This window comes from Onychostoma macrolepis, chromosome 13, assembly GCF_012432095.1.
Source record: "Onychostoma macrolepis isolate SWU-2019 chromosome 13, ASM1243209v1, whole genome shotgun sequence".
NCBI classification, from domain to species: domain Eukaryota; kingdom Metazoa; phylum Chordata; class Actinopteri; order Cypriniformes; family Cyprinidae; genus Onychostoma; species Onychostoma macrolepis.
Genome location: NC_081167.1, coordinates 22,386,779 through 22,408,329, shown reverse-complemented (window position 1 = coordinate 22,408,329; position 21,551 = coordinate 22,386,779). Strand labels below are relative to the sequence as shown.

The following is a 21,551-nucleotide window of genomic DNA, read 5'->3' as shown; positions in this document are numbered from 1 at the left end:
GCATTGGCAAAGAGAGAATGAACATTATAAATGAAATAAACTCTTCAGAATCAAGTTGAATTGAAATCTGATCAACTCGATTAGATTTTGTCATGTGTAATTCTGAATCAAATCAAAATCTGCTACCCAGCCCAATTATTAAAGGGGTGGTTTACTGTTTTTTTTTCTAGGCTTGATTGTGTTTATGGGGTGCAGTCTAACGTGTTCATGCTTCGTTTTTTTTTTAAATGCATTATTTTTCATATAATTTACCTTTATTCTACACCGCTCTGTCCTTTCTTTGACAAACGCCTCGATTATTTCCTGTTTTTATGAAGCCCCTCCCTCAGAAATACGTGATGGGCTCTGATTGGTTAGCTGGCTCAGTGTGTTGTGATTCGCTAAACCGCAGAGCGTGTGTCTAAATGTCCCGCCCCTCAGCTCAGCGGCATGTGCTCCGGTTGTATTGTAAACAATGTCGTCGTCTATATTTCTTATCAATTTGAGCCCGATTGCGACGCAGAGGATATTAGTGAAGAGGATCGCACAGAACATGTGCAAGCACGGCTCTTAATGGTATGTATGTTTGTTTGTTTGTTGTCTCATACTTTTAGATACGCTGTTATTATGCTACTGCTTATGTTAGCTTTTAATATACGGTTTTATTCTGATTAAAGCTTTAATACAGAACGGCAACCGCACACGCGTCCATGTATAACGCTTCTCATTGCTATGTGAAAATGTATAATTGGAACAGTTTGTTGGAGCTGATCTGATTATCTGAATGAGAGAGAGAGAGAGAGATGCAGAGCAGGGCGACGCGAGGAACAGTATTAAGAGCGGCTGTTTTAGAACATTAATTTTGAAACTTGTGAATCCATTAGAATCGTTAGAAGACAGAATTGCGATTCATTTATGAATAGATTTTTACGTGCACCCCTAGTTTTCTCTTCCTCTTCTCTAAAGCAGCACAGCATGGCCTCGCCCCCTTCCTTACATGTTCCCGAGGGCGGGGTTTATCTGGGTCCGTGACGTAAGTAGTTCGTTGTAGTCCCTTACCAGCCGTTTTTGTAGGCATTAAACTTCCAGAATTTTAAAAGACGATATCTCTGTTTGCATTGAACTTTCAGCGCTGCAACTTTGCAGATATTGTTTATGCTCAAACAGCAACATTACACACTAACTAACGTTAAAAAAGTGAAATTGCAATCAACCACCCCTTTAAAAGAAAAGATAGTTCATAGCAGGGTATTGACACAGATTTTACAAATTAATTAGATTTTGTTTCACAAGCTCTTGATTCAATGTGATTCTGATATGGATTTGATGTAGTTTTTAGTTCTTTTTACACCGTGCACACCAGATGCGGTACAAACCACGTTGCAAATCCATTTGTCCTTCATTGGTTTGCTGTTGGGGATTTGTTGTGTCCCATCGTGTCATGCCACAAAGCATCCAGTGTAGACTGGATCTCTGATTAAAATGTGTTATTGTCACAAAGCATCCAGTGTAGACTGGATCTCTGATTAAAATGTGTTATTGTCACAAAGCATCCAGTGTAGACTGTGTTATTGTCTTTATTCGCATCGTAGTGCTCGCATCCTGTGGTGTTAATGTTACAGCACAAAAAAAAAAACAGCACGACCAGTGTAACCTGATTCCTAAAGCAAATAATTCTTATGAACTGGCCAGATTTAGTTTGAAATCACACCCGTCATATTTCGATTTCGCTCAAAATGTACTGGGGCCTTAAAAGAGGTGGTTCTTTTTGCACAGGTAGCACTTAAAGCCTGTAAAAGGCTGACTCACTGCATGAGCTAGGTCCTGCTGAGAGAGGTAGATTACAGGGCAGTTAAGCTCATAAAAAGAAATTTCTCCTCTTTAGATGTTGCTGCCCCTCTCACGGCACGTCAAGGCACGGCTGCAGCGCTGCAGAGGTGCTCATCTCTCTCTCAATGGTAATATTACATGCAGTTTTGATTGTTTTCTCCTATCCTTTCGCTGCTGGGATAAAAGTCAAAAACAAGATAAAAAAAGCAATGAGGTGGATTGTTTATATTCTGGCACTGGATATTGGGGCTTTTAGGATCTGTCAGTAGCTGGTTTCCCAGATAAAGATTGACTTAGCTCAACTTTCACCTATGATACGGTGTATGTGTCCAGCACCTCTCATTGGAGATCGATTTCAGATATGTCATTAGTTAATCTGACGAGCACATCATGAATCACTTCTCACTGTGTATATAGTGGCTGTGAGAAATGCGATGTCTCGCCCTTGGGCCAGGTGAGAACAGGGTTATTGTCTAATATATCAGAAAGACTGACTCATTATCTCTGACAGATAAGCATAACAAATGATGAAACACACTCACAGGGTGTGTGCATGGACAGTCTGTCTCCTTCACTTGTGTCCATAAACATAGAAGTTTAAAGTATTTTTAGGCCTCCGGCAGGAAATGGAGCTGGACTGTGACTGGGTAATACATGCAAGGGTCACATGCTCAGTGCAGAGGTCAAACACTAACCGGCTGATATACACATGTAAGAGTGATCACCCAGCAGATATGCAGTATCTCCCATTTTTGTCTATATATGACATTAAAGACTGGAGTAATGGCTGAGGAAAATTCAGCTTTGCCATCACAAGAATAAATTACACTTTAAAATATATAAAAATAGTTTTTAAATTGCAATAATAAAAACATAAACAACTTTTTAAACTTTTGACTGGTAGAGTATATAACTAAAATATACATACTATAAAAATTTTATTAAGAAAAACAATCTTTATTAATAAAAAAGTATATTTTATGTATGTATTTTATTTATATGCATGTGTACTCTCTGTATGTATGTATCTGTGTAAGTATGTGTATAAATGTATATAATTATGTATTATAAATGTGTATAATTGGTTTTAATTCAGTTTTCTATCTTTTGCTGTAGTGTGTCAGTAGGAAATATCAGTTAATATTTCCAATCATTCATTTTCCCATTAATTGTAATAATCCAGTGAGATTTTTGTTTGCACAGGGAGTCTGACAACAGCCAGTGCTCCACACAGAGATCTGATCTCCTCATCATCCAGTCTGTCTGGAATAACATGAAGAAACAGAACAAACAGACAGGCTAAATCCAGAAGAACTGTGGCAACGTCTCCAAGATGCTTCAAGAAACCTACCTGCAAAGCTACAGTACTGTTAAAACTTTTAGGCACTTGTGGAAAAATGCTGTAAAATAAGGATACTGTCAAAAATAATGTCATAAATAGATTTTCTTTGTCAATTAACTTCTATTATTTAAATTAAATCAACATTTGGTGTAACCTTTGCATTTAAAGTAGCTGTTGCCCTAGGTGCACTTGTGCATAGTTTTCAGGTAGCTTTGCAGGTAGGCCTCTTGAAGCATCTTGGATATATATATATATATATATATATATATATATACTTTGTCATAATCAACCCATGACTTTAATGAAAATATTTATGTGACATTTTATATAATAGTACATATGATTTGGTTAATTTTCTCAGTCAGACTTAGCATATATGCTCCATGCGATTTGTAATTCCAATTAAATTGACTGAATACCTTGTATAGTCCACTTTGCAGCACACTTTCAGCCGATTGGAACGTAACCAAAGAGTTCTGCGATTTCCCAGTCACAGAACATGTGACCACTCCAGCTGTCGGCTATCAACAGCTATTAACTCTCCCCAGATCCTTTTGTGTGAACTCACTCATACACCAGAGACTTTTTTTCCCTCTCTTGTATGTGTCGGCCTACTTAAATCTACATGGTTTCGTCATGCATGTATCAAGCATGGTGTTTTGTGTTAATTCCCAGCATAGATGTGTCTATTGTCAACCTGTGTGTGGCGGTTTATGCGTGTATGTCACATTTATCACATCCAGCGAGCGTGTCACATGCCGACACATTTCCTGAGCAGTCTGCTCTGCTCTCAGCTGCAAAGGCCATTTTCCAAATGTCAGCCCTTGTAGCTTCTCCCTGACTGGCTACCTCATGCTTCCCCATTAGCTCATAGTGAGTTGATTTATTTATGCTTTAGAGAGGGCGGGAAAGGGGGAACTTTTCCCACCAAATGTCTTGGCTTGGTGCAAGCACGAGCCGGACTCTTGGCACACTAACCAAGGAAATGTTTTCTGCTGGAAGACAGCGAATTGCGTTGTTTCATGTAGTCATGTGTAGAAGCATATCTGCCCTGAAAAGGGCAAAAATAAGGTTTCTCACTGACTTTTCCTCCTTTTTAAGAAATAATGATATTTGGAGTGAGATGGACGTATACTGTTAGCACTCCTTCCTGATTACTCCCTTTTTTTAAAGGAAGAATTCCCTGCAGCCCTGTCTGACACCCAAAGAGTCTGTTTGTTTCTATGTTACAAGTACTTTAACCTATCTCTGATGCTGCAATTTCAAAATAGAGTTATTAGGTTTAAACGGAGAACATGAGCTAATTAAATTGTAGCTCAAAGTTTCTGCCAAATATATATATATTTTTTAATATGAAACTAAATCAACTCTGTGTCTTTCATTGCAAGATTTACGGCATGATAAGATACTCTCACCTAATATTTCCAGGAGTACTTTTACTGAGAAAACCCATGAATTAAAAGATCAATCTGGCAATAGAGTTCATGAAAGTGACCCAGTTTCAAGTGAACGTACACACATTTTGAGAACTTAATGAATGACTCACTTTGCATTCTTTCAGTTTGGAATGCAAGTAATTTGTGTGAAATCGATTGTGCGTGAATCGGTGTATCGAATTTGGGCACTAGCAATGATTTTGATAGTCTAAACATTGAGACACTGAGGACTCAATTATCATTTGCAATACGACTCCGTGGTTACGCATTAAAGCCTCACTGGCATTTATCAACAACATTGCAATGTAGCATGCCAGGACCCTTGTACAAATCCTGGTACTATTGTTTGTTTTGTTTACAGTACATCTTCAATAACTGTTAAAACTACTGTAATCATGCAATATGCACTCTTCCTCTTTTTATATCAGCTAGAGACACTGGCGAAAACATGACGTCATTTTCAGTAAGTAAACCTAGAACTAATTTTCAACACTGATAATAATAAGAAATGTTTGATCATGAAATCTATACAATGCATTACATTTTTAATATTAAAGTACAAAATAGTTATTTTGAATTGTAATAATATTTTACAAAAAAGTTTTACTATATTTTTGATCAAATAAATGCAGCTTTGGAGATATCCAATAAGAAGAAATACAGATATTGTATATATATTGTATTCGTATTAAAAATGCATTGTAATTAATTCAGTTATATTGTAGTGGAAATGAAACTACGGTAACTAGTGAGGGTGAAGGTCGTTTCTCATTAGTTCTTAGTTTTATACAGGTGATTTGTTTTACAGGGTTGTAATATTGTAGTAACCTAATGTTCTTTTACTGTTGTGTCACACATACTAAATCCTGCACTGTAAACCAAGAAGCCCTCCTTCAACAGCCAAACTGAGGCAATTACAATTATAGTGCACCACGAACAGCTGTTTGTGCTTTTACCCGTTTTTAGGTAACTCAAGAGATTTACTACCTATATGCACGTTTCCCCACATCACGTGTGTTTGATCTGATGAGTCTTAATGAATAAGTGGGAGGAGAAATGAGGTGGGCAGTTTCTTCATACCCCTCCTCCTTGCCGAGGCCCTTCCTCTTTCCCACAGGTGCCAGGGCTTACAGTGCTGGTGTGGCAGAGGGGGAGGGAACACCTGGCAGGCTGTTCTCCCTGATGGTCTGCCGGGTTCAGAGGCATTTTCCCAGGCTCCCCAGATGAATGGTCACTAATAGCCGTGGGAGAGGGCTTTGCGAACGCTGCACAGTGTACCAGGCTGACTCCTCTTGGCAGGCCCTGTGAGGAGGGCTTAAAGCAGTGCTGTCTGCCTGTGACCCAGCCCCAAAGCCAGCACAAGTGCACTGCAGCAGATAGCCTTACCGCTGGAGAATGTGTTTACAAGGGCACAGTGGGAGTGAGATCTCACTCAGTGAGTGGAGGGATGTGGGACTGGCTGCGGCACTCCATCCACTTCTGTGTTCACACAGCAGCAGAATGAGCTGCTGTTATAGAGTGATAAATACAGTTACGTTCATATGCACCTTTCAAATGAATTTGATGGTGCTGTCAACTAATTTAAGGTTTGACAAATTGACCTGCGTTTTGATTTGACTTTTTTGTTAAATAATATCTAATGATTCATAGCATATTGTTATCAGCCAATGTTAAAGATTTTTAAATTAATCTAAATCAGTAGATATTGAATATACACAACTGTTCAAATGTTTGGGGTCATTTCTTAATTTCTGAATGAAAATAATTATTTTATTAAACAAGGATGCATTGAATTGATCAAATGTGACAGTAAAGACTTTTACATATTTACAAAAAATCTGTTTCAAATAAATTGTATTATTTTGAGCTTTATATTTATCAAAGAATCCTGGAAAAAAACAATCAGCACAACTGTTTTCAGTATTGATACTAACAAGAAATGTTTCTTGAGCACCAAATCAGTATATTAGAATGATTTCTGAAGCATTGTGTGAAATTGCAGACTGGACTAATGATGCTGAAAATTCAGCTTTGCCATCACAGGAATAAATTACTTTTTAAAATATATTAAAATAGAAGAAACTTATTTTAATCGCTGATATAATTTATTAACAATATTACTGTTTTAATGCATTTGTTGATGAAATAATGCAGCCTTTGGTAAGCATAAATGAAGTTAAATGTAGATTTTCTAGTTAAAAAATATAACACTGTTAATTGTAATCTTTAGCAAATCTCAAAATTAATATCCATTGTTCATACTATATATTATGATATTGTGAGGCCTAAATTCACTTGTAGCATTTAAAACTGATCATTTTGGTTCTAGTGTTTTTATTAGTTTTTTTACTTTTTTATTTATTTTTTTATAGTGTTGTCTGTGCCCCCTCTCCAACACTTTGCAATAGGAATGTTCTGTTTCTGCCCCTCATGCCCCGTAGCCTTTAAATATAAAGCATGTGGCGGCATTAGCAGCAGTTACCTGCCCTGCAACATGTGAGAGGGACTAGGCAGGATTACCAGCATGGGAAATGGAGACCTGGGAGCAGGAGCTGTTGAATTCCTTGGGCTCTTTTGACTGCCTGTCTGTCTGTCAGTCTGTCTGTCTCCTTGTTCTAGAATTAGCCCTTGATGCTTTGTCATGTTGCAGTTGCTGTGCAAATCCACCTCCTAAGCCCGCGTCTCGCTGTACAGAAAAGCCCCTGGACAGCCGGACTCTTTCCGCAGACCTTTCTCCCGCACTTTCACACTCAAACTCTCGAGTACACAAATCTACACAGCTTTAACACACCCGTCTTTGGCCCGAATCGGATGTTTATACATTCAGTATGACTCGATCTCACCACACACACCCCTGTCTTTCGTCCGGGGTCAGCGGTGTTCCTCTGCTGCTGTCCCACCACAGGGCTCTGTATGTAATTAGGGATTGGGGAAGGAGAGTTTGATCAGTTTGGGATTCATGGGACTGTTTCTCAACCGCAATCTGGTCAGGCAGACTCACACACACATACAGACACAGCCTCTGTGAACCCAGGCTATACATGCCGCCTGACCAAACTTCACTTCAGGAATTACTAAATCGTTTTAGAGGATCACCCTGCCTTTTCCTCTTAACGTTTTCATTTCAAGGCCCAAGAGCAGATCAAATGGCAGGACATGTGCTCAGGGTTAATGGTGCTTTTCTCCATTGAATCATCATTATTTTTTTGGCTGCTATTATATTATAATTAAATGCATATTTGCCTGGAAGAGGAAGTTTGATTGTTCTTCCACTGTAAATGGCATTTTATATTTCGTCATTAAGGCCTTGCAGGCACCAGTGTGCTGTGCAGGTGAGTCAGTTTTAATGCACACAAATTCATAATCACACAAGCTGGATGGATTTATTGGGAGAGAGAGATGAGGAGGTCTGGATTCAATGACAGGCCTAGCTCTGGTTCAAAACCTTCAGAACTGCAGAACAGCACATAAGTCAGGTTTTCAGAAGCCTTCCCCACATCGTTAATCTGCTGGAACTAAACAGGAGGAATGTGTTTCCTTGTCCTCATTCACACCACACTTCCCTGTTTGCTCCCGGGGCATCCTTAAGCCTCCCGATTACTATATTTACTGTACCGTTCCTGTATATCATTTATGGATCGTTTTGTACCGAAACTCTGTATATACTGTGAATGTCATCAAACAGTCTAATTGCTGTTCTTCTAATTCGGACAGGACTACTTTTCCCTAAGAAGGCCAGGGAATTTTGTCTTTCACAGACTTGCAATATGATTTTAAACGAACATGTTTTTTCTTCCCTGACACAATCAGTGGTCCTCTGAGAAGTCTAATCTCGTCCGGATGGGAATGTCTGTAATTGTCGTACATTATTTTTTCACAATGCTTCTCATTTATTTTGACCTTTTGTCAAATTCAGTTACAAAAGCTAAATTTCCTGATGCAGTGCCTGGTGTACCTTCGTTATTGATTTAGACTTTTTGCTGACTTTTATGGGTAACATAATAGTTGGTGCTTCTAGTACTACTGGCATCTGATTGCTCATAACAGCCATGGCAGTTGCAACTTTTGAATCTTAAATTTTTCCTTACCTTTTTCATTTAGTTACACACACAATGCTTCATATACACTACTGTCCAAATGTTTTGGGTCAGTAAAATGTATATATATATATATTTATATTATTTTATTTAGGAAAGATGCATTATTATGTGTGTAGTGTGAGTGTAATCCATACTACATTCATCATGTTATCATTGTCATGTGACCTACTAGTGTCAGCTGCATCACTTCACTACCATTCACAATTCACATTCCTCTCCCGTGGCCTCATGGGATAGTAAAGTATCCACTGAATGCATCCTTCAGAATCACGCCAGAAATAGTAGGTCATCTGGGGACTTTTTGACTACTGTTTTATGAATACTGTGAATTCAGACATACTACTCTGTTCGTGTACTGTTTTTCTATATAGTATAGAAGTATGTGATTTCAGATGCAGCCATTGTAAAGTTTCATTCAAGAATTCTGTGTTGGGTGTTATTAATTCATTAGATGTTCTCACTCACCCGTTTTCATAGCTGTGCTGATGTCATATACGTTTATAGTGCAGGTGTAGCCAATTAGCTAAGTGTTGCATTAGGAGCTCTAATTAAAGGAGACATCTGTGAGGAAAAGAGGTGGGATCTTCAATTTCAGTGCGACTGATCACAGTCTTGATCTTTTTGCTGTGTCATGGGATTTCAGTCGATAAATGTCACCGTTTAAGAGTTTGGTCTAGGTTTTGATCTTTTTGTGTTTAGTAAGACTATAAAAGAAGGTTTCTGAAGGCACTTTAGTCCATTTACTTATCTTTACATTTCTCCTTTTGATCATGTGTTGCATCCTCCTGTTGGGCCACATTGCAGCATTTCATAACCATGCTGAAGGGGTCACCCAAATGTTAAATTGAACACTCATGTGCAAATATTGTTTCAGGTGGACGTTGAACAGAGTGATAAGACACACCGCCCGCTCGGCCCAGGCTACAGTTACGCAGACGGGTGTGATGTGCTTCCAGGAAAACCCCGCTCGGCCCTTCCATGTGGCGACCCCCGTGAAACGCTCACACACATACACACAATCGCCCGGGAGCCCCACCCTGACCCAGTAAGAGCGGAGGACAAGATCTTAGAGGGTGATCATTCACATCAAAGTGAGGGCCGAGAGAAAATATTTCTACAAATTCCAACTCGGTCACCTAGACACCCGCTCTCCACCCGCTGTCCCCGGTTTTCACGTCTGTGAGATCACTTCAGGATTGCCCATTGCTCACAGTAGCTATATGCTCAGATATCACGGATCGTACCCAGTTTTACCACCAGAAATCGTATCTGATGTTGTCTGTTTTTAGAGCTCGGCGTGTTTAGATTGTACAACCTCTTTGGCTTGTCGAGATCTAGACTGTGGTGCTGAGAGATGATTATTATTCTTTCGCATGTTGAGCTGTCTGTGCTCTCCATTTGTTTAGAGCTGATGAGGTTTTTATAGCTCGTGTTCTTCTTTGAACTCTGAATCAGTGGAAAGAATGCCTCTAGTTGGAGACAAGGGATCACTCACCCCGCTCTTCCATTTTATTTCACATTCCTCTTTACATTCTTCTGGTTTGTTGACTTTTCGTTCTCTCTATTGTTTTCCCAGGAAGTGGTAAAAGCTCCAGGGGGCCCTTGCATGTGTGTGTACTGATGTACTGTATATATTTCTGCCTTGGCTTAGTGTCAGCGAAACCTGTGGAAAGACGTGTGTTGTGATGTTGTGTTGCCATGTGGATTGAGTATTGGAATGCTTTTTCTCAGAGGGCATCTCAATCGTCTTCTCTGGAACATCACATGCCACTTGCAACATCTGGTGGGTCTGGTGGCCATGTTCTGATTTTGTTAGTGATACAGATCTGGTAGAATAATATTTCTGTTTTTCATTACATTTTTTAAAAGTTTTCTTTATTTTTTTCTTCACAAAACTATTATTTTCTTTACAAAATAAATGTTTTCTTCCTTCTTTCTTTCAAGCAATGCAACTCTATAAGCCGATTTGGCCGGAAAATAATGCAAAACATTATCAATTGGTTTGTCATTTTCAACAGTCTTACTGATGCATCCAAAACTGTCAAGTTTTTTTTGCAAACAAAAAACAACAAAAACACTCTAATGTCAGTTAGCTAGTTAAGATTATCTTGGTGACAAATCAGCAGAATTTGCAGCAACAATGTAGAATACACCAGAAATCCAAATATTTTGAGTTTGCAAGGCATGAAAATAGTCCTGTACAGTACAGTTCTGTCTACTAGCCTAAAACTCTTTCACGCTGAAATGACAAATTTTAGGGTTTAATTTTATGGGCACATTTGTTTACTTTTAAATGATAAGCAATTCTGATACAGTGTTGATTTGCCACTTATAAAATCTGGGTCTTGAATCAAAAACAGTTGAGAAGCACTTTTGTAAACATCAGCCTTTATCTAGATAACTCCAGTATTTTCTTTCTCTTAAGTTTTAGATGTGCTTAAATTGCTAAAAGACACTAAGATTTACATTTAGCTTGCTGGCCTGGGCCAGAAGAATTATGCTTATTTTTTTTGGTTTTCAACCAACAGCTGATTTCTCAAAACAAGCCTTTCTGTGGTTCTACTCTAGAGCCAGACTCCTCGGTTGGCCTTGTCTTGGGAATTGCCTCTTTGAAGTGAAGGAAAAGAGGAAACACAAATGCAATTAAACTTTTTTTTTTTCTCTCAGTAAGGACTTGGGAGGACGGGTCAATCCAAATTGAGAATGAAACGGACTCGACTGAAGGTTTTGAAGCACACAGAAAAGATGCCCATTTCTTTATCTCCTGAAATATGCAGATTATCGGTTTGTTGTTTGTTCAATCCATCCACACTATAGTTAGAAAGGGAAAGAACATGCCCTAGGCTCTTGATGCTGAGCAGAGGGACTCATGTTATGACTGAATTTCATTTTCCCATAACTCTCCCAAGCTTTTGGGGCGGCTGATTGCATACTCAAATGATTAGGAGCAGGAAAGATAAGACGCTGATACTGTCCACGCACGCTTTATTTCCCCTTCTCATTGAAGTTGGTAGGGTTCCATGTGCCATCTGCCGGTGTTGCCTTTCTCCTTTGAGCGCTTTAAGGTCCAAGCCATCTCAAAAGCATATAAATCTGATATCGAAATTCTCCTCGGTTGATTCTTTGTGATGGGGAGGAACACCTGAGGGAGCATCTGATTCATATTAACCTGCATTTCTTAGATGAGCAGTTCTGTGAAGCTAGGTGTTGCTGTTCCCACTAGTCTTGTATCACTTCCCTTGAGCAAAAACGAGCACTAGTCGCCTGGAACCTTGACATGAATATCAACATTAGGAGCCTGTTTGGCAGGCTCACCGGGGTTTCACACAAGATGTCTACCATAGCCTATTATTCTCGTAGGTGGGATAAAATAACATTTATGATAATTATTTTGTATCTTGGATACAGTGACTTGAGTTTAGGGTTTATTAGGATTTAAATGCTCTGTTTGTTGTTTCTATCAACGTTTGAGCCTAAAATGTATCAAAGCAAGTGTGTGCAGGAAGTTTAAAGCTGTCCTAATCTGACTGATTGTACCATTGTTTCTAGAGCACAGTTAGTTTTGATGGCCGATGGCTGAGGAAAAAGGTATTGAAAATAAAACGACTAAAGTGGAGCTGCTGTTAAGCACTACCTGTGAAGTAGTAGAAAGTAGGAGGTAGATCCATCAATCACGTACAGGGGGTGTTGATGACAGTTTTGTGGCCGGCAGACACTGTAATTGCATATCATTACCTACAGAAGCTCCAGTTTGAGGACCTAGCAGACCTGTTAGCAGAGCCTGCTATGACATCAGCTGGTAAACCTGTCTTCTCTAATGCATTTCTGCTCATTTGACACATCTAACAACACACACTCTGAAGGCAGACAAACGTTTTGGATGTGAGGGTGCGGCTATTTTAGAGTGCCCAAACTGAGTTTGTTTTTCTCTCTGAACCGATATGCTCAAGCACTTGGGGTCATTAGATAGTAGTCCGATTCATTTCGTTTGTATTTTACGGTCCTGTGGCGGCCTAGGGCAGTCTCTCACATGCAGTCAGAGAGGTTGAGGGGTCTATTCAGGGCACAGAGTGAGTGCTGATGGATTCCCATGCCTGTTTTCTTGTTTACAGCTGCACCAGCAGATATCTAGCGTGTTCACCAGGCCCCCTCTCTTGCCGACAAATTCCTCCCAGATTAAGCAACAGTGCTCTGCCTTCGCATCTAGTGGATCTTGCATTCCTTGGACAATGACAAACAGATCTAGGCTGGATTCTTCCTTTGCCCGCTGTCTCTTAAATTAAAACAGAATGGTTGTGTCGCTGCTCCAACACTAGGAGGGTTGAATGAGCTTGTTTTCTTGGCATGTTAACAGCGAATTGGTATGGTTGCTTTGGCAACTGCAAAAGTGAATGAACACATAATGTTGACATCACTGAATGCTTCATATAATGACACATTAGAAGAGATTTCAGTGTCTTGGGCTGTTGTCACACTTGATTTTATTTTGATTTGCTTGATCCGAACCATAGTCAATGAAAAAAGTGCTGTGTACAATATAATTAACATTAAAAAAAAAAAAAAAAATGTAAATGAAACAATTATTACATATATAATTTAAGTCTCATCTTTTTCATTACCTATGGCTCTGATTTTTTTTAAATAAAATAAATGGATTAATTTTTAATTTATTATATTTTTATTATGGTCATTATACTACATGCACTGTAAATTGCCTAATATAGTGTTTAATAATTTCAGATCAGAAAACTGATTTCAGACTAATGTCAAACTGACTTGAGTCCACAACAGAAGCTCTAGTGTGAAAATATATTTTTTAAAAAGATCTTTTCATTTTTAAAAGAAGTTTGTTTGAAGTTCCAAAAATGAGATGTGCTAACACTTTACTTGAAGGGGTGTGCATAAGACTGACATGAAACCTTCATAATCATGACATGCATAAAACCTCCTTCTTATTCATGACATGTTTATGACAACTGTCATTAAGTGTCATTCAGTTATGTCATTTTTTATGCAAAGGTGACATTATTTGACCTAACCCTAACTTAACCCTACCCCTACCCTTGCCCCTAACCCCGGCCCATAACAAAGACATCTCAAACAATGTCATCTTTGCATTAACTGAGCGAATGACACTTAATGACAGTTGTCATAAACATGCATAAAAAACCTTCATATTCATGACATGTCATGTCATGATTATGAAGGTGTCATGTCAGTCTTATGCACACCGAAGTAAAGTGTAACCGAAGATATTTTGAAGAACCAAACAGTTGTTGGTCCCCATTGACTTCCATAGTAGGAACATAAATACTATGGAAGTTAACGGGGACCATCAACTGTTTGATTATCAGCATTCTTCAAAATATCTTCTTTTATGTTCAGCATAAGTCAAAAAACTCACAATGGTTTGGAACGACATGAGGGTGAGTAAATGATGACACATTTTTCATTTTTGGGTGAACTGTCCCTTTAACTTGAATATTGGTAATATCCAGTATGCTTTTTTCAGTTCTGATTCTTCTTGTTGAAGGATGTCATTTCTGAATGAGTCACAAACTAATCTTGGTTTATGCATTTCAGCAGTTTGATTGGCCTTTGTATAACACCCTATTTATTCACTTCTTCCATTATGTAAACATAATTGTGCAAACAGAAAATTTTACAATAAATCTTAATTTATTCTCCTGTCATCTTATCGTTGCAAAATAAACGCTAACAGAATGATCAGGTCTTATGTCACATTGAAGGGGTTTATTTTTTGATAATTACCTGCTGACTGTACATTATCCCACATAATAAATGTTGACAAATTATTTTATTTTGAAAAAAAAAAAAACGAGATTGTAGAATGCACAAGAGGCACAAACTAGACACAGCGTGATCCACTACACAGTCTAGCAGTTGCACACAAAAATATTTGAGTATTTCAGAGAGCCATGTAGGAATAATAAATAACAGTCTTCGGTGCAAATTTTCAGCCACTCATCCAGTATTTAGATGAGATTTTTGCAGTCTAAAACACAGGTTATGCAGGTAAAGTGGCACATTACATGTTTTTTCTCAAAGGAGTGGAGCATGAATTCATAAAACCTTCTCACCATTAGAGGCTGTAAATAGTTTCAGTGTTCAGTCAGTCTTGTTACAGTGGACTTCAAAGGCCAAGAAGCCCCTGGCACTGCTTACGTTCATGCCTGAACTATGAGGCTTCTTTCTCATTTGCTTAAACACTTTGGTATTTTTTCAGACACTAAACCGCCTTTGTGCGGTGTCATATTTGGCAAACATTAACAGCCTTTGTTCTGGCCTTTTGCATGGCCATGTATAATTGATAACGTCCATGTTTAGGAGATGTGTCACAGACTATCATTTAATACAGTGCTGATTTGCATTAAAATGATTTTCCGGAGAAAAGTGTTTCCTCATGCATAAATGAGGATTTGTTTAAACAAACAGGCAGTCCGTGACAAGCCTTCACTGTTTGAATATCACCAGTGAAGGTTTTCTGAGTGTTAGTGGATTTGCTCCATAAAATGTGTTTTATTTTACAGGTGGGAATGTTCGCCTGGCGGTGCACTTCATGAAACGACACGTCAACCTGAGATGCATTATCAGGCAGCACTACAGAGGTAGTTTATTTCCTCTTCTCATTGACTAAAGAAGATTGGTTTGAGTATTTCTTTCCACATTAACTTGACGCATGAAACAGATGATTGTATCAGAAGCACCTGTGTTGTTATTAGTTCGTACAGCTGTCAGGCTCAGTCGGAGGTCACTGTCTGCATCGTTTTTATTTTGGAAAAAGTCGACTGAAATATGTTCACTTAGTTGGCAACTCGGAACATGATTCCAAATGCGTTTTATTCAGAACTTGTAGTTTCAAGTCAAATGTATAGAGAGAAGAAACCACCCATTATATCCGGCTAGACAGAGACGAATGCACAACAAATATTTGAGACTACAGCCAAGTCCACCCGAGTCTGGTTTGACAGCAGCTCACAGGGAAAATGTGGTTTGCTTATCATAGTAAACAAGTTCAGACTAAAGCTTCTTCTACTGTATCTTTAGAGATAAGGGAATTACAGTCATCATTCTACATGATTTGTGTTTAACGTGCCTCAAAAAAATTGAAACTAAGTAAAGCATACAGACTAATAAGGCTGTCCGGTATAGATTATTTTAAGTGATCAAGGAAAAACAAAAAGAAGGAAAAAGTAACTGACCAACAATTTGCTTGGCCTTCATTTTTCAAGATAAATTTGTCCAAGTTTGAAGGAACTAAACCGGAATACATCAAACAATGTGGTTTGTTTTACTTGTATCGAGTTACATATTTGAAACTTTATTGACTGAGGGGCAGTGGGGACGTGAAGTTTACATTCAACTTTATGGCAGCTTAGCCATTTTCTTAAAAACAACAAAGCTTTTTCAACATTTCCCATGAAGAGGGCATTGAGGTCATTTTAAGCTGTTGATGCTCTTCTCGTCTTAGTGGTTTCACTCCCATTTTTTATTTCAGATGTCTGAGAATTTTATATGAATATCATGCATATTTTCATCGCCCCTCACTTTGTTTCAAAATGAAAATTTACTGTATATAATATTGTGCTAAATGACTTCCACATCACTTCCACATCACTCCATCTTTATTTTTGTTTGACCTTCACAGAGTTGCGTGTGTTTCCTGAGCGTGTTGTAGTGTGTGCCAGTCATCCAGAGAATTCTGCACTTCCCAGTGGAAATCTGAACCTGGATGTGGTAAGAGCTGCTTATGTTATAATATAATGTTTATAATCAGTGTTGTAGAAGCTACTTTACTTTGAAACTAGCTTGCCAAGCTGCAGTCTACTTAAATAGATTTAGTTAAACTACAGTCAGTTGACCCTCTTTAAAAAGAGTTGGCTACAACAAAAGTGTCTATATGTATAGAAGCTCTTTAAAGGGGCAAACTGATTTTATTCTATGGACAAGTCTGTATTCTCCAGCTCTTTATATAATGTATAAAGAAGGTAAGAAAATGAAGTACATGTGTCTTTTATGTATTCTGTTTCTCAGTCTTGAACCCATTCTCTGCGAACACCATGAAGTGGGTTCTGGACTCACGTAGTTAATTCCTATGCGTTTGGTTCTCCCCTCTCGCTTATTATGGGGCGGCAAAATAGTAGTTGGAAGGGGCTTAATGGTAAGACTCTTTTTATTCTGTACTGCTCTCTGAGGTGGACCACTAAATGCCTTTGGCCTAAGACGTTGAGCTCTGGGGCCTTATTTATAAATCGCACATACGATTGGATTTGATCCTAAATACCATAGCAATTAATTCAACATTGTTTATGAAAATGTAAAGATAAAAACTGTAGGCAGTTACAATACACATTATTTAGATAATATGCACAAAGGAACAGCATTTTAACTGTTTTTTTAAGAATTACATTACTGAAATTAGTTAATTTATATTAACGATTTCTTTAAAATAATATTACTATATGCCTACACACACGTTGTACAGAAACTGGTCCAAGAGTGTGCATATTATCTAAAAAATATACGATTTCTGAACCATCTATAGAAAAAGCTAATGATGTGAAATTCTGTAAATATATTAACAATTTTAAAGCATGAGTGCTTCAAATATCACATTCATTTGGACGATTTGCAACTTGTTCTGTTTCTGTGTTTTTACATGTTTTTAAAATGCTGTCAAGTGAAGATATCAATTTTAACAATGTGTTTAAAGACCTCTAAGTTCTGTTAAATTCTCCATCTAGCTAGTCTTGAAATCAAGAATGTGTCTTTTGTATGTGCCCCCTATGAAATGCATCTGATTATCTTTAAATGAAGAGTTCACACAAAAATTAAAATTCTGTCTTCATTTACTCAGTTCATTTACTTCATTACTTGTCATTCCAAACCTATATGACTTTCTTTCTTTCTTTCAGTCAGGCAGAGCCCTGACGAGTCAATTTTGAAAAAAGTAGTTTTGTTAGAGTTATTCATCTTGATGCTACAGTAGGAAATTTAATGCAGGATACTTATTCTGAAATCATGAGTTGCATCACTGGTACACTATGTATTTTGCTTCGGAAACAAGACCACAGTTTTACTTGGCTCACACACATGCCCTCTTACTCACCCACTTTTATGGCAACAGTTGTGTGTGGGTCTGAAGACCGTGATTTGGTTCAACAGGATACTCAGTGGTAGGATCTCTGGAGCCATGAATGTCCAAGTGAAAGCATCCTTGATCAGACATCCTGCTGTGTGTCCAGAGTACTTATCTGTTGTGTCTCCGCCCCACTCAGATCTTCTTCAAATCTTTTCATATCCACTTCTTCCCTGTGAGTCTCTCTCGGTTGATCCTACTCTATCTTCCAATAGAATCCTGGGAAATGCGCACAGAGCCGCCCACCTTGGGTGGACATCAAGGACAGTCTCCCATCTGTCCTGCCATTAATGTCGGTACTTTTTCGAGTTGAATCATTTGCCATTGTTTTTCTTTGAGCCCTTTTTTCCTGCGTTGCTTTGGCTTTCAATGAAAGCAAGAATTGTAATAATTTGAGTGAAGTTATCCAGTTCGACAGTGAAAAGTTCACATTGTGTAACCGCTTTTCCAGTTCAGGGAAGCAGGGCCCTTGTTTTTGCATTCCCCTCGTCAGGATGTGGTTCTCTGTGCTTGTATATGCTGCGAGGAAGGGTTAGCAGGAGCTTGTGGTGGTGCTCTCGCTATTTGGCAGATCGGAGGAGAGAGTGCATCAGGAGAATGAGCTAGAGTTTCTCTCATGACAAAACAATTATTTCAGTTGCTCCGCTCTAATTTGTCACTGGGATTCTTTTCCTACAGTTTCTTTCTTTCTCTCTTTTGCTTGAAGTTAGCCAGGAAAGTTATGAATCTTAATAAGAAATGCGGCTCAGCTGTATGAGTCACATACGATGCAGAATTTCAATTTGAAAATGATAATGGCTCAGTGAATTTGTTCTTCCAGTGTTGTCATATGTTTATGGCGAGTTTCTCTCACCGCAGAGCTCGACAGTGAGAGTCTGAATGACGCCACATGTTTTGAGGCAGCTTGGGAATTTGTCTGTGGTCCTTCCATTTGATTTAGAGCTCAGATTGCAAAACATCGTTTATATCAGCCGTGCAGGGCTGCCATAACACCAATCCACAGGTCACAAGGTTACACTCTGATATAACGTGTGGTTTCTTGCAGCAAGAGAGCGTGTGAAAATGATATGTGGTAGGTACTATGTGCAAAGTCACCAGTTCAGTCCCTGGAAGGGCTGTTTCATGGACTGGAAGGTGACTTGTGTCCCCTGTCAGAACAAGATTAACGGTTCCTTGAGTGATTCACATCCTGTGGTGTGGTCTGAAGTGGGTAGAACGGGAAGGATCCTTTACTGTTGCGTAGCAAAGAAGCGATGCGGGTGCAGTGCACCGTCAGCACAGAATCATGTCATCACAACTGAGACGGCAGACGTCTCTTCCTTTTCCTTTTAATGCACTTCCTGAAACTCCTCGAGAAAGTGTCTAGCAGATTACTGTAAATTGGGTCTGTGTTTGGTCGCACGTCATACTGTACACTAGTGTTTGAGAGTTTTGAACATTTGAGTTGGAATTTACACTACAGTCGAAATTAGGGATTGGAATCATATGGATTTGATCAATTCTTCTTAACCTTTAATAAAAAAAAGTACCTTTTGTTTACTCACCCTAATGTCACTCCAAACCTGTTTCTGTGGACCATAAAAGAAGACATTTAAAAAAATGTGTCTGTACAATAATATCCATAGTGTCAAATGTTGTTTGAACTCCAGTGACTTTCAAAAAAATCTTGTTTTCTGATCCACAAAAGATAGAATGTTTTATATTTTGATGTTGCCGCATCTGTACCTCTGGATGTGTGCTGGAAGAATGGGAAAGATAGCAACCTTGTAATGACTCGGCGGATCAAAGCTCAGGGCAGATGTGTTTTTACAGCCTCCTCTCCTTTGGGGAGAGCTACAGTGTTTATGGACATAACTTTATCCTTTCTTTGTTCATCTGCTATCTCAGTTTCTCACTGTTTCCAACAGCAAGCCACAGAGCACTGTCATTTTAAGAGCTTCTTGGCCCTCACAAACTCATTGTCACCTAATCTGGTTTTTCTCCACAGAAACAAAGAGGTGGATTTCTAGAGTGGTTATGTTTTATGGATACCCTTTATGTCAGTGCTCTGGTTTAGATGGCTGGAGCGTTTTTCTGACAGGTACTTACAGAAGACATACACCATTCATGTCTTTTAGTTTCTTCTGGCATTCTTAGAATAGGCAAATGTTCTTCCTCGTGTTCTTTGTATAGGTGACATGCATTGTAAGGAGTCCAAGCTGTAGTTTCTCTCTAATTTGTTTGTTGGCCTTGGTCTTGCTGTGGTGTACAAAAATTTAGCTCAGATGACCAACTGAAACAAAGCTCCCGAGCAAGCCTGTGTCATGTTAGACTCAGTCAAGACTCCCCAAAGGCATCATCTTTGTGATGACAGCAATGTTACGCAATGTTGTCAATATTCAGACTTTCCATGATGGTAAAAAAAAATGTGTGGGTGCTGCTGTGGTATGCTTTAGCGTCTCTAAGCATTAATGTTCACAGCACGTTATTCATAGTAGATGGATCGCATGGCTAGTGAATTAACAAGGTACAAGGTAAAGTTATTGACCAATCAGAAGCCAAGATCTGTTTTATATAATGTATTTTTTTATGTACTTTAATATTATCCAAGTGTCTCATGCTTAAATTCCCACTCTCCTGCATTCATATAGGATGAATAGAAGTGAATCAGACACAGTCTGGTGTGACTGCATCTTTACTCATCATAACTACTGTAGAGTACACTTGTTGGGACAGTCCTCTTAGGGAACTCTACAGTAGAGTTAAGTGCTTTTGCTCAAGGGCATTATGGTCACATGCAAATTCCAATACACAGATCTCTCCCTGACTGATCTTTGTCCTTATCCGTAACTGCACTTCCACTACCCACACTGTGGGCCTCCAGGTGCTTGTGTGATATGCCTAATGGCTAATGAGTCCAGGTCACATGACTAACGTTACATATTTGTTTGTTTACTAGTACAGATAAGCCGTTGTAAGGGTGTCCACGAAGCGTGCCAGCGCTTACAGCTCATTATGTTGGATTGAGTTTATGGAAATGTAAAGGGTGAATGAATCTTGAGTCAAAACTGACTCATTTCCTTTTATAAATGACTTTTAGTTGATAGAAGTAACTTTCTAGCTTATTTACAACAATCGTTTAGTGTAAAGACATAAATAGATGCTATTTAAGTGTTTATGTCAAAGGTATATGGCCTGCATTAACTCCTTACTGGATTCTGCTTGAATTTCTTTCACTTTTAACTTAGAGGTTATATGCAATGAACACATCTTTTGTAACTGTAGAGGTCATTACAGCTCTGACATTGTGTCAGATAATAATGTATGTTGAGTCTGTATTATTAGGGCTCTACTGATTATAGATGTTGATCAGATTAATTGCATGATGCTTCATTTATCAAGTGAATAAGTAATCACGTGTAATCCAATATTCTTAAGTGAATTCCCAAATGAAGATCATTTTATTGTGCCAGAAATTTTTATTTTATTTTATTTTAAATTTGATTTAATTTAATTTAATTTAATTTTTTACAGATGTATTTGAAAGTCTTTTTATGTTGACCAAGTCTGCATTTATTTGATCAGAAAATACAGTAAAAACAATAATATTGTGAAATATTGCTCCATTTATAAAAAAAAAAAAAAAAAAAAAAGTGATGGCAGAACTATTTTCATCATTCAGCTATTTTCAAAATTTTCATCAGCCATTACTCCAGACTTCAATG

The 21,551-nt window shown here is 38.4% G+C and overlaps 1 protein-coding gene across 4 annotated transcripts in view; it reads left to right on the top strand.

Annotated features, from left to right (window-relative positions):
- Window positions 1-21,551, top strand: part of slx4ip (SLX4 interacting protein) — a 56,276-nt gene that overhangs the window by 10,905 nt on the left and 23,820 nt on the right. For all 4 annotated transcript variants that reach the window (XM_058795087.1, XM_058795086.1, XM_058795085.1 and 1 more), the window contains 2 exons: window positions 15,239-15,316; window positions 16,357-16,445. In XM_058795087.1, coding sequence (XP_058651070.1) covers window positions 15,239-15,316; window positions 16,357-16,445 — 167 coding nt within the window. The remainder of the gene's footprint in view (window positions 1-15,238; window positions 15,317-16,356; window positions 16,446-21,551) is intronic.